Genomic DNA, 13011 nt, shown 5'->3' with positions numbered 1-13011 from the left:
TAAATATATATTTACTCACTGGACATTTAAATAACTTTGTACAATTAAAATAAGCAAAAAAATCCAGGTGGAGATTTGAAACTTGGGTCATGAAGGGTTAAAGATATTAAGAAATGTTTCCAAAGGTCATGAAAGGTCAACCAGCCGCCCCACTTTTAAAAAATCAAAATGACCTTTAAACTTTCATTAATTTCTTCAAAGCCAAAGCAGCACAAACAAAAGTTTTGCTGCACAAACCAATCAACAAACATAGTCGAGCTGATTGACACCAATTTTGTCTGATTTGAAGAAGGTAGGGAGCCTGGTTGACCTTTCATGACCTTTGGAAACATTTCTTAATATCTTTAAAATGATAGCGACACAAACAAACATTTTTTCTGCACAAACGTTTGACACCAGTTTTGTCTGATTTGAAGAACTTCAGTCAGGTTTGAAAACATCCTGCTGTTGGGTTTAAAATGCAGCTGTAATCCTCATTGTCATCACAGCCTTGCGTTCTGCTTAATTGACTATTAATTGGTCCATTTGAGTTACAAAATGGAAGTTAATTAGTTTTAGCTGCTTGGTTGAAGCTTCATTGACGGTCCCATTGGGGTCGATTCCTCCGTTTGGATAGTTTTTTTCTCCTTTTTCAGGAATCTGACCCCAGTTCAGCCCATTTTCACCTTCCGTTCATTTTACTTCCTTTCTCTTTTCTCTCCCTTTTCTGCTGTAACCTTCCTGTGACCTTGCTGCCTTCCCACATACCAAGTCGCCATAGTAAAATCTCAGCAAGCACGTAAAACCCTTTCTGTCACTTTCTCTTTCCAGCTGTTATCTCACCGTCCTCGGGTCTAGGAGTCGATATCGTTACTGAATTTAATTGCTAGGCTGCCTTGATAACTAGCAAATCCTCATTCTTCATTGCTCTGAATGGCTGAGCAGAGCCGCGTCGGAGCCCATCAAAAATGCATTTTTGGGTGATTCCCTCCCATCCTTCAAAATACTCCCCTTATCTCTCCTCTCTCTGTTCTACCTCATTATCGCACTATCCAATTATACCTGGCATCAACGGACACCCTTTTAGCTCCGCTCCCAGGGATGGGTCATCAAATTAGTTTAGAAGAGAGAAATCAAATTTGTGTCACTGCTCTTGAAGCATATGGTGGGGCTTAAGTAGCCAAAATGGGTGAATAAGCACCGCTGTTGCGGCGTGGAAGAGGAGACCGCTGCTGCGTTCACAAGCGAAGTGAACTGATGTTTATATGCATGTTGATTTGAATGAAACAAACACATTCTAAGCTCTTTTAGTTCCTACTGTAATGCACACGAACACCTCAGATTTGACCTTTAACCTTCAACAGCTGTTTTTCTCCAGGTCGCTTCAAAATGGTATTCACTTATTTTGAACAAACAAAAAGTAAAAACAGGAAATAAATAATAATAATTAAAAAAAAAATTATTATGGCCACTGACATTCAGTTTTACATAAGAACCTCTCTCACCAGATAAACTCTTAAATTAAAATTGTCATTATCACTGTTATTGTCTGTAGATCTTCTTGTTAGTTTGTAAGCATTTTGTCTATGTAATATCATTTATTTGTCATATTGAACAGGCACATGTTTTCTCTGCCCTACTGATTGTTTGTCTTTTTGTTTTTAAAAACCTGTTTAAAATAAATACATCAAATGAAATTCCCATATTGAATGACACTTAAACCTCACATTCTCATCCTTAAATCTAATATTATCATTTGTTAGTTGTTAAGGTGTAACTAACCCCTAAAATAACTTTTTTTGTTGATAACATGTCTAAATAGGTTATTTAGGGTTTACTTTAATGTTTCTGTTTTAATTTTGACGTTTACTTGTAAATTTTTTATTATTTTGCTTTATTTTTGCCTCAGCCATCAGCACAGACCTGGTGGAACTGCTGAGCTCATTTTTGAGTTGCGTCTCAGTGAAACGCTGGTAAAAAGGTTGTTAAAGGGTTAATAGAGGAGCCATGTTGTGACGACTTCCTGAAGGCGGAGTCTCAGAAAAATCTTGGTGGAAAAATTCAAAACCGTTACATTACAAAGTACTTTTTTTTTTAAGTCATAGAAGAATTGTTTGTTTGTAAACACAGCGCGCGGCCTGAGTGCAGGAAGAGCCGGCCAGCCGTTAAACGCTCACTGGTTGCCATGGTTACCTGCATTTATTTATTATTAAGATTCTATTATTGAATCTTAATATTTAGAAATGTGCAGAAATCTACTTTCTTATTTTGTTTGTGAAAAAGCTGCTGCCTTCACAGATGGTGAGACAGATTGCTGGTTGAGTGTTACTTTAACTCGGCTCGATATCAGTGTGTGTGACAGAAACTTGTGTGTTGTGTTCAGTGGACCTGGTGGCGCTGAGCAGCCTGGTGGACGTGTTTCGGGAGCAGGAGCTGCAGCAGGGGGAGCATGTGATGGATGTAGTGGAGGTGATTCACGGCCTGACGGCCATGTACGAGAGGCTGGAGGAGCAGAGGTCCATTCTGGTCAACATCCCTCTCTGCGTTGACATGTGCCTCAACTGGCTGCTCAATGTTTATGACAGGTGGGTGTAGCTCTTTCTGTCGAGGTAAAGGCAAAGTATTTGTTGAAAACTGTTTGCAGTTTAGGCTGTAGCTTGATGAAGGGTTTATACAGTACAGACCAAAAGTTTGGACACACCTTCTAATTCAATGGGTTTTCTTTATTTTCATGACTATTTATAAGGCAAGAAATCCCACTTATTAACCTGACAGGGCACACCTATGAAATGAAAACCATTTCAGGTGACGACCTCTTGAAGCTCATCAAGAAAATGCAGAGTGTGTGCAAAGCAGTAATCACAGCAAAAGGTTGCTACTTTGAAGAAACTAGAATATAAGGGGTATTTTCAGTTGTTTTACACTTTTTTGTTTAGTGCATATTTCCACATGTGTTATTCATAGTTTTGATGCCTTCAGTGTGAATCTACAATGTCAACAGTCATGAAAATAAAGGAAACTCATTGAATTAAAAGGTGTGTCCAAACTTTTGGTCTGTACTGTATATCCAGCTGACATTGATCCCTCTCTGCCACCTCTTTACTATTTTATTTTTACAGATATTACCTTTCTTTTTCAATTCATCTTTCACTGACACAAGCTAACCAGCGGTTACCAAAGACAGATAAACTCTCTTATGAAGATGATTAACTAAATGATCAAAACTTTTATGTCTTCAAAAATGTATGTAAGAAGATGGTAAAGCACCTGAGACAAAGACCTCGTCATCATTTCTGCTCGGAGTGATTAACTTTAGCTAATTCAACCTTTGAGTTCTTCAGTTTTTTGCACCTGTGCAACAACTCAGAACCGCGTATCACAACAAGCTTTGCTTTGACTTAATATTTGTACGCATGCTTAGATTTACTGTGATCCTGAGGATCGGCTTGTATTTTAATTCGAATAAATTTTTTTTGACAAACAACTCTTCCAACATGGGAAAAATAAGCCCATATCATAAAATCATGATGCTGCCATCACCATGTCTCATTCCAGGTATGGTGTTGATTTAATAATGCACGCTGCTATTTTTCTGCCAAACCTTTAGGCAGTGGTCCCCAACCCTGGTCCTCCGGGACCGCTGTCCTGCATGTTTTTGATGAGTCCGGACTACAGACTCATATTATTGCATGACTTCCTTTGCATTCTTTCAATTGCTGCAGAAGCCAGTTAGTCACCTGTTCATTTAACCCAGGTGTACAGCAGCAGGGAAACACCTAAAACATGCAGGGCAGTGGGCCCTGAGGACCAGGGTTGGGGACCACTGCCTTAAGATACATGGCCTGGAGCCTTTTCAACTTAAAGCTTACGAAATAACCAAATAAATTATTATTTTACACTTTATCTGTAAAGTTACTTACAGGAAGCTAAGTGTGCTGAGTGTTTTCAAAATTATAAAAATTGTCTCCTCTATTAGCACATTAGCAGATTAGCAGAAGTGAACTCACCACTCTTTCAGTTTATCAAGTTTTACTATAACTGATGATAAGGTAAACTCATGAATAAATGCTGGTTAATACAAACATCACTGTGAAAGTGTGAAAATATTTTTGTCTTTCTCACTTCCATATTTGTTTTTTTTTAGATTGTATTTATGTCACGCTAAACATGGAAATGTTTCCACGATTGCTTGAATAATTGTTGTCATTTCCCAAAAGCCTGGCATTTTAAGATAAGTGTTCACTCTTTTTATACGCTGTAGTTGTCAGGTTAGAAGAAGATAAATAATGTGGTGGAGAAGTCTGGAGTGTTAAATGCATCCAGCAGTAAGTGGCACTAATTTCTCTCATTAAATGCTCATTAAATTTGATGTTGCACTGAGTCAACAATTTTTCAGAAGATTAAATTCCCTCAAAGGGATTTTATTGCAGAACAAAGACAATTCTCTAAGTTTGCTCCTGAATGTTGTTGATGTCTAAATGTAAATCTAGACCATTAAAAAGTTTTAACTGTTCTAAACCTTTAGTTCTTAAAGCAAGTGAACCAAACGTACAAGACAAAAAAATGATATATTAAACAAACCATATGTATTTTTTTCAGCGTTTTTGATCTCTATCTTCATGAGATGTTTTAAACTATTTCAGAAAGCAGCACAACTCCACCTTAACCTTTGCTAAGTCAGGTTTTTCATCTGGAAAAATGTGTATTAAACCTGAACCCATCATTGATTCTCCATCAAAGCAGAAGAATCAGCTTGTTCAAAGAGTCTTAATTTTAAATTCACCAGCATTTCTTCACAGTATGCCTCAGAAACTTTAGTTTTAATCTTTTCATGTACTCGTATGTTTCTGTTCTATTCATTTGTGATCATTTTATCCTGTTGTATCGTGTTAAGTGCTTTGAGATGGTTTTTTTTTTAAAGGTTCTACATAACTAAACTAAATTTGTCGTATTTGAGGTAAATGTCCAACATGAGTCATCACAACCTTTTCCCTCTCAAACTTGTTTGACCTTTGGAGGTTTCTGTAGTTCATTGTCAGCCTGAAAAGGTCTTGCACATATTGAATTTCTGGCTTCTTCTTTGAATCAGTCCTTTGTTATTATCCAAGAAAGACTAATCAATGAGCCCAATTAGGATTTGCTCTCTTTTTTGCTATTTTATTATTCTGTTACTTGTACATAAAGCTCTGGAAAAAATGAAGAGACCACTTAAAATGATTGGTTTCTTTGATTTTACTTTTTATAGGTATATGTTTGAGTAAAATGAACATTGTTCTTTTCTTGTATAAACTACTGACAACATGTCTCTGAAATCCCAAGCAAAATGTTTTTATTTATTTGCAGAAAATAAGAAATGGTCAAAATAACTGAAAAGATGCAGTGCTTTCAGACCTCAAATAATGCAAAGAAAACAATTCATATTCATTTAGAAACAACAATACTAATGTTTTAACTCAGGAAGAATTCAGAAATTAATATTTGATGAAATAACCAGAAGGTTTTCAATTTGGTTCAGTGCAGCGGGCTCTTCATTTTTTCTAGAGATGTTTATTTTCAAATTTGACCAAATACAGTCAACGCTGTCTCAGAAATTCAAAATAATTCTGGAAATACCGTCCTGAGTTGGAAACAATCAAGTGTTTTGAGTCTAACACTTCATTTGATAATAATGATCTTAGCAGAAAGAATCCAGTCAGGAGTTTGTTTTTTCCTAGCTAGCATAAAGTTGACTTCACATAATTATGGAAAAATAATTGTTACATCAGCAGCAATTTCTGTCAGCATTGCAAATGTTGCTGTGAAATCTTCAAAACCTTCAATTCTTGGAAATCTTACAAATAGCTCCACGTTTATGGGCATTTTGTGAACTTAAATGTGTTCACAGGCATCAGAAATGCACTTTATTATTGTGTTGCTGCCTTATTTGATGTCCTGTAAGAGCTGTTCCTTAGGAGTTGCAGGAAAACAGATTGGAGACGGATGTAAGCAGTCATGTGGCTACTTTCTCAGACGTTTAGGAAGACTGCGAACGGCTAAAGCTGCAGTAACAGCTTCAAGCCAGAGGGTCAGACACAACCAGAGCAAATCCTCTTTGACACCAGAACTCACCCAGCTTTGTTCCTGTTTGTTCCATCTCCAGGAAAAGCCCCTCAGCACAGACAGTGAAACATAAGACAGCCGCCGTGAAAGCCATATATCCGGTCTGTAGCTTTTAACCATTCTCTGCTAATGAGAAACAATCAGCGGCTTCGTCGTCTGAATAAATTTCAGTAATTGCTTTTTGTTCCCTAATAAACAGCGGCAAGGAATGTCAACGAGACTTGAGCTTAATTTTTGTGCTTGTGAGGAGAAAATGTGGTTTAGGGCGAGTGTGTGCGTATATGTTTGTGTGTGCGTTACTTCCGGAGGCATGTCAGGGAGAAACGTGTCCCCTGAGGAGCAGCGCTGGGATGCACATTGAAGATGGCATGAGGAGCACAGCAGAAAGCGTGAGAGAAAGATGCTGACAGCCAGTCGTCACCATGTGCTCAGTGTCTCCTCTGGTCCTGAATCTAACAGGGGAGCAACTGTGACTCATCACTTTGTCTTTCCTTCTCATAGATATATTTGTGCCTTTTTAATGTGTGCACATTTTTAGAAACCTGTCAAATACAGATCTGTACTCCTTCAGGCTAGCATTCAGCTGCAGAAATGAAATTTGCACTTTCATCTAATTTGACCTGATGTTCCTGGATGAATCCAATGTTCTTGATCCTTCGTGTGACATTTGAAATGCTAATTTGATTAGCACGGTGTTTGCTAATGCTGCTTAGATCTGCATAAAATTTTTAGAGGCTGTTTGGAAACAGCAATGACGTGGTTCGTTCTCAAATGTAATTTTTCTGCATTTTATGAATCAAAAATGTGTTGCTTGTTTTAAAACGGTCTGTTCTTCATATAGGGAAATCTTTTTCATATGAGGTTTGAACAGTACTTTAAAGGTATTTTATGTCACCACAAACTTTAATGTATTTTATGTGAGGAACAAAGACAATAGAGCATAATAGGTTTTCAGTTTTTTCTTTTTTTATAAAATTTTTTAAAAGTGTGTTGTATGTAATGTTGAATCAATACTTTGTAGAATCTCACTTCTCATCTGCAGTGTCTTCAGTCAGAGGCTTCTTCATTTTCGCTGCTACAAGAGATTTTTCCTGCCAACAGTCATCACTATCTTCAATAACTCTCTGAACAATCTGAATTAATGAGTTACAGCAAGATTCAATTTCTGTTGGGGATCAGTCAAGTATTATTGAATTTGTTTTGAGACTTGTACTGAAATTCTTGCATAATGTTTTGCAAAACGCTCAGTTAGATGACAGGTTTTTAATGAACTTCAGTCTTCAAGTGCTGATCTCAATTAAACTTAGATTTGGACTTATTTATTTTATACCATCGTTTTTTTTCTCGTTTTATTAGTTCTTGCAGCAGCACCTACTTAAGCAGCTGCCACACCAGTATGTTGTTACATTCCTGCCAAAAACCTCGAGGAGCTTATTAAGGAATCACATCAGCAGATTTATTAACTAGAGAGCACATAGCTCATGATGGGTATTTCTCTTAATTTGCAGGTCTATGAATGCAGCATGGTGAGAGGTTAAACTCGCCTACCTCCACCTGGATTTGACCTGAAAATTCAGACAATCAGATCAATCAGAAGAATTTCCTCACCTAATTATGCTTGTTAAACTCAGAGAGGTGCACAACTTTCGTGCTGCATTCATGGGCCTGCAAATAAATGGAAATGCCTGCGATCAGACGTATGTTCCCTTCAGTTCTCTGTCAGGGTTTTTGGCAGGAATGTGACGCCATACTCTTGGCAACAACCTAAGAACAGAATGTGCCACTCATCTTTCTATCAACTCTAGGGCTGATTACAATGCCAAATGTTTATTTAAATTTTTATTTCTTATTATTGAAATTTTTATTTCAATAATAATTTTGAATTATTATTCAAAATAATAAATTTTAAGAAAACATTTATTATTTTCATTTAATCTTTTAAATATGCCAGTGTTGGTTTGCTGCATATCATATCAATAGAAATATTAAAGTCTTTGATGGCAAAATGTAAAAAGTTAATGGCAGAATACCTTTACAAGGTGCTTTATTGATTTATTTTATCTGGCATATGAGATTTGTATTGCTCTTCTGGGCATAAAATGTTTGGACCACACTTTACCATTTCCCTGAAGAGCCTTTACTTACTCTGAATGTCCTCTAATGCAATTTCACACTACTTCACTGACCTGAATTGTGCTGCTGTGACCCGTGTAATTCTTCCCAGCAGAGCTCTGTATTACATGATCCGCAACGCAGTGATTCGAGATTGTCCACCTTTTAAAAACTGTAATCTCAGAAGTTTTTTTTTCCTTATCCTATCTGCGTTTCTTTCCTGCAGTGCACGAAACGGCAAAATGCGAGTTCTTAGCTTCAAAATGGGACTGGTGAGCTTGTGCATCGCAGACGTCCAGGAGAAGTACAAATGTAAGTCTGATGCTTGTTTGAGTTGGTAAGTGCATCTTATCGACTTTAAAGAGAGATCCAAAATAAAACATCCCTGATTGCCAGGATTACAAGACATCCACTTAGTGTAATGGTGGAGAATGGTTATGTTGCCATAATGAAGAAAGCTTTCTTTCCCTGCTGCACCACAAACCTTAAAAGGATTGCTTGCAGGAGTCACTTTCTTAAGGCTTTTACTTTTTCAAACAAGTCAAGCTTAAAATAAGTTTAGCACTCCTTGTCTTTCCTATGGAAATGATTTATGTTTAATGCAGCATTTGTTCTTAAAAGTTGTGACTATGTGAAGTGGGATTCTCCTGAGAGACTCTGAGCAGTCAATATTTTACCAGGTAATAATAAATGTTCTTCAACTTAGTATTAAACACAAATTTTCCAATAAGGTATTGTGAACAACTATGAAATAGTTTAATAAAAGCTCCAGTTTGTGAAAATATAGGTTTTGTTTCACATATTTGTGCTGATAGTATAATAGACAGATAATCTGTGAAAAAGTAAAGCTGCTATTCCTTCTCCCTGCGGTCCTACTGCCATCTGCAGAAGTGCACTTCCTCCTACCAAACAATACTATTGGTAAACCTCTGATTAAATATGAATTAATTGGCTAAACTATAGCATATTATGCTTCATAGCCCAGTTTTGCATATTATGTTTCTGACTGATTCCTGTTAAATTAACCAGCAAAATTATCTCTAGATATCTCTCTAACACGTTTTCATTAATGAAAATCATTTGGTTTGTATTTATGCTTTCTTATAGTGCATGTCTTGTTCAGTGCGATGCGTACTGAAATCTTTTTCCAGTTTTCACATCAGAGAATGTGTTCAGTCCTTTTAAGTTAATGAATCTATATAGATTCTGATCTGAAAATGTTCTGGAAATGTAATTTTTGTCCACAGGTTTTACAGAATTTAAAATCTCAGCAGTGAGAAAACTGCAGTAACTTGTGCTTTTGTGTCGTACCAATGGTTCCTATTATCTCACCATAGAGTCTGCACAATGAAAGCAGCATATTTAAGATGTAAGAGGCCGATATGCTGAGAAAATGTCTCCATAAAACATGTCCAGAGCTCCACTCAGAAGCTTTGTGGGAATATTTAAAAACATCAAACAGGCCTCAGCTCTGGTTACGAGGACGATATGAAGGAGGCTGTTTAAGATGCAGGCGTTGGAGCCAAACGTTAGCTCATTGTGGGGAGACATAAACCCGCAAAGAGAGGCGATACATGCAATGCTGCGATTGTGCAGCACACTCACGCGCCTGTCAAGATTCATCTCTTCAGCGACAGGCAGACTCCAAGCATAGAGAAAGGCTCGGTCAGAACTTGACAAGATGGCTTTTGTTCAGGTCTTTCATCTCTAAAATAACCAGGAAGACCATTAGTAAAGTTTTATTCCTAGTTTAAAATAGATAAAAGCTACTTGACTTTGGAATAAATGCAGAATTTTAAAGTCAGCAAGTGTCCTCACGCAGAGGAAAGAAAAATACAGACACATGTGTGGCTAATGCTCTTAGCCACACATCGTATAATGATTGCTGCTGCATGTGCCGGTGTGAAATTAGATTAGTTAGTGCATAATTGATGGATAACTGCGTGAACGTTTTGCAGACTTGTTCCGTCAGGTGTCCGGTCCTGGAGGCTTGACAGACCAGCGTCACCTCAGCCTGCTGCTGCATGAAGCCATCCAGATCCCCCGCCAGCTGGGCGAAGTCGCAGCTTTCGGCGGCAGCAACACGGAGCCAAGCGTCCGGAGCTGCTTCCGCATGGTGAGGACACGGCCGCGTTTCACGCCCAGGTCCATTAACAGATGTGCTTGGAGCTCTGGAGGTTGATTAAATAGATTTTTTCTACATAGCAGTGTTGGAGGCTTAGGCTCCATCTTTAAAGGGGTAGTATGAGCCTTACATCATGTTTTCCCTCATCAAAAACACCTTTACTCCTTCATAAATGGTTGGGAAATTCTTTCATCTCCATGGCAACCGTTCAGCCTGGGTGGACCTAGCCCCGCCTTCAAGATGAAGCTCCTCCTCGGAGCTGCAGATTCCAGGATTCCAGGTTTCCAAGCTTCCAACTCTCAGCTCCTTCAGACTAGCCAGCAGCAATTAGCAAACACCTAGTGGGACTGCGCATCAGCTGAGCTCATTACCTGAGCTACTTTTCTGTTCAACGCTGGTAAAAACGTTGTTAATGGGTTAACAGAGGACCAATGTGATTAATTTTTAAAGGTGTTATAAAAGAGACAGAAGCCCAATTTCAAGGTGTTAAATTACAAATTAAGTCATATTTGTTATATAAAGCATTTTTATATCTACTGAACCTCACAGATTTACTTGACTGTGCTGTAAAATGCCTTGGAAAATACACAACACGGCCCCTTTAAAGCTCTATAAAAGCTTATCACCAGGTTACAGTTCAGATGTTTGGAAGGAATATCTCAATTACTTTTGCAAGAACTGTCTCTGACCATCAGGACGAATTATCTGGAACGTAGAAGTCTGTAAGATGAATTGTCAAGAGAATGCCTCCAGCACGACAGCCTGCCAAAGCAGGAGATCAAAGTTGAAATGGTTGAACTTAATTTACGTCACCGGGTTTGTTTAAAAAACAATTAACAGATGAACTGTGGTGGAGAGATCATGGTGAGGGCGCCTCTCTATATCAAAGCTTTCTAAAGTCGAAACTGTTTCAGAGCTGTTTTTAATGTAAAACAAGTAAAATAAAACATGTAATTTCTAAAAAAGGAAATGCAAAAAAATTAAAATTAGACTGGCTGCTTTGGGAATTTACCTTTGTTTGTTTTCCACTCAAGAAAAAAATAATTATTATTATGCTTGTGCTTTAAATAATTCATGATACTTTTATCATTACATTTAATAAGTCACAGAAACAAGATACGTCTTTCCTATCAAGATTAATCCAAGAAGATTTATCAGAAAATGTAAAGTATGAAGAAATAAAATTCTGGTTCTTCTAGTAGGAGAAAAACCAGAGGATCCTGGCTTCCAAGTCTTCTCTGTTTCCACTTTGCATATTCTCCACTATATATGTGTGGATCCTTACTGGTTACTCCGGCTTCCACCCACAAACCAAAAACAGGACTTTTAGCTCAATTGGTTGCTCTAAATTCCCATTAGGTATAAATGTGTACATGTGTGGTTGGATTTAAAGTGACAAGAGGCCCTAAAACAGCTCATTCTGAAATAGGCAGAACTGAGCAGACGTAAATCTTATTATCTAAGAATGATTTTGTGTAAAAACTGTAACAAAACGTTTGTTATAGCCCATATAGACTTATCCTAACATGTTCAAGGAATCATCCAAGAAGGTGAGAAATAGATGGATTAAATTTAATCTGCTGCTGATTTAGGTCAACAAATGAAAACTGAAGGCAGCAGAAGATTATTAACCAATCAAAATCTCTCAGTTTCCAATAATATTGTCATGGTGCACAATATAATCCGGTCAGTAACGGCAATATCAGATGAAGCTCTTTGAACGTATTCTGTTTCTCCTTGTGTTTATATTTACTCTGAGATAAAATTAGAGTGACCCGTCTACCGGTTATTCAGGGACACTTGGTAGTTCTCGATACTATTCGTCTCCACTTCATGCTGATTGTTAAACTGAAATGACAGAAAGACAGAGGAAACGGCAACAACAAAGCAGGTTGCATGAAATAGTTGCTAGAAAACAGTGTGAGCCGAACAAGGTCTCTGCAGAGGTTATTTGGAAAAATCCAGGCAGGAAGTAAGAATAATTTATCTTCCAATAAATATTTCAGTGCTTTCACAGCATTCAAAGGTAAAGACCTGAAATAAATTAAACAAAATAATTTGGGAAATACAAAACCCAACACTATTTTTTATATACAGTATATGCCTGGTAGAAGAGGTTGTATTAATCAAGCTAAATTTCCCAGCGACAGTGAACATCCCATCTGTTTTGAGATGGAGTAGCGTGATCGGGTGAGCAGCTCCAGTTCCAGGTGTTTTGGTGTGGAAGAAGCTGCCATTCGACCTCCCACAGGGAGTCAAGCTGGGTACCCTGCTAACAGAGAGGAGCTCCTTCATCCCCGGAGACCCCACATCTCTGAGCACCTCTCCGCCTGTGATCAGTGCACACACTCACATACATGTATGTTACCCTGCTTGTGCAGGGGCAGCCCCAGGGAAATCAACTTCCTTATGCATCTCTGATGCAGACTTAATGAGAATTTAGCACATCACGGATTTTGAGCACTTGACGAGTTATTCCTTTATTAGGTTGGCTTTCTTTTTTCTTCTTTTTTTTTCAAACAAGCTTTCTTCAGGAGAGAGTACATGCAAACTCACAGTAACCTCTGTATAATTTATGTCTGTTATATTTTTAGCTTTGTAGATGCTTAAGCATATATGCTACATAAAAGATTTAATGCTGGGCGCTCTCTTCAATATTGGGACGTTTTAGCTGAAACTGCCTTTAAGCAGGAAAG

General features: G+C 37.8%; 1 protein-coding gene across 4 annotated transcripts in view; it reads left to right on the top strand.

Annotated features, from left to right (window-relative positions):
• Positions 1-13011, top strand: part of drp2 (dystrophin related protein 2) — a 270780-nt gene that overhangs the window by 225746 nt on the left and 32023 nt on the right. For all 4 annotated transcript variants that reach the window (XM_028008994.1, XM_028008992.1, XM_028008995.1 and 1 more), the window contains 3 exons: positions 2363-2564; positions 8417-8502; positions 10149-10306. In XM_028008994.1, coding sequence (XP_027864795.1) covers positions 2363-2564; positions 8417-8502; positions 10149-10306 — 446 coding nt within the window. The remainder of the gene's footprint in view (positions 1-2362; positions 2565-8416; positions 8503-10148; positions 10307-13011) is intronic.

Source organism: Xiphophorus couchianus, chromosome 23 (genome assembly GCF_001444195.1).
Source record: "Xiphophorus couchianus chromosome 23, X_couchianus-1.0, whole genome shotgun sequence".
NCBI lineage: Eukaryota > Metazoa > Chordata > Actinopteri > Cyprinodontiformes > Poeciliidae > Xiphophorus > Xiphophorus couchianus.
Note: the sequence above shows the minus strand (reverse complement) of the source record. Positions and strands in the feature narration are given on the sequence as shown.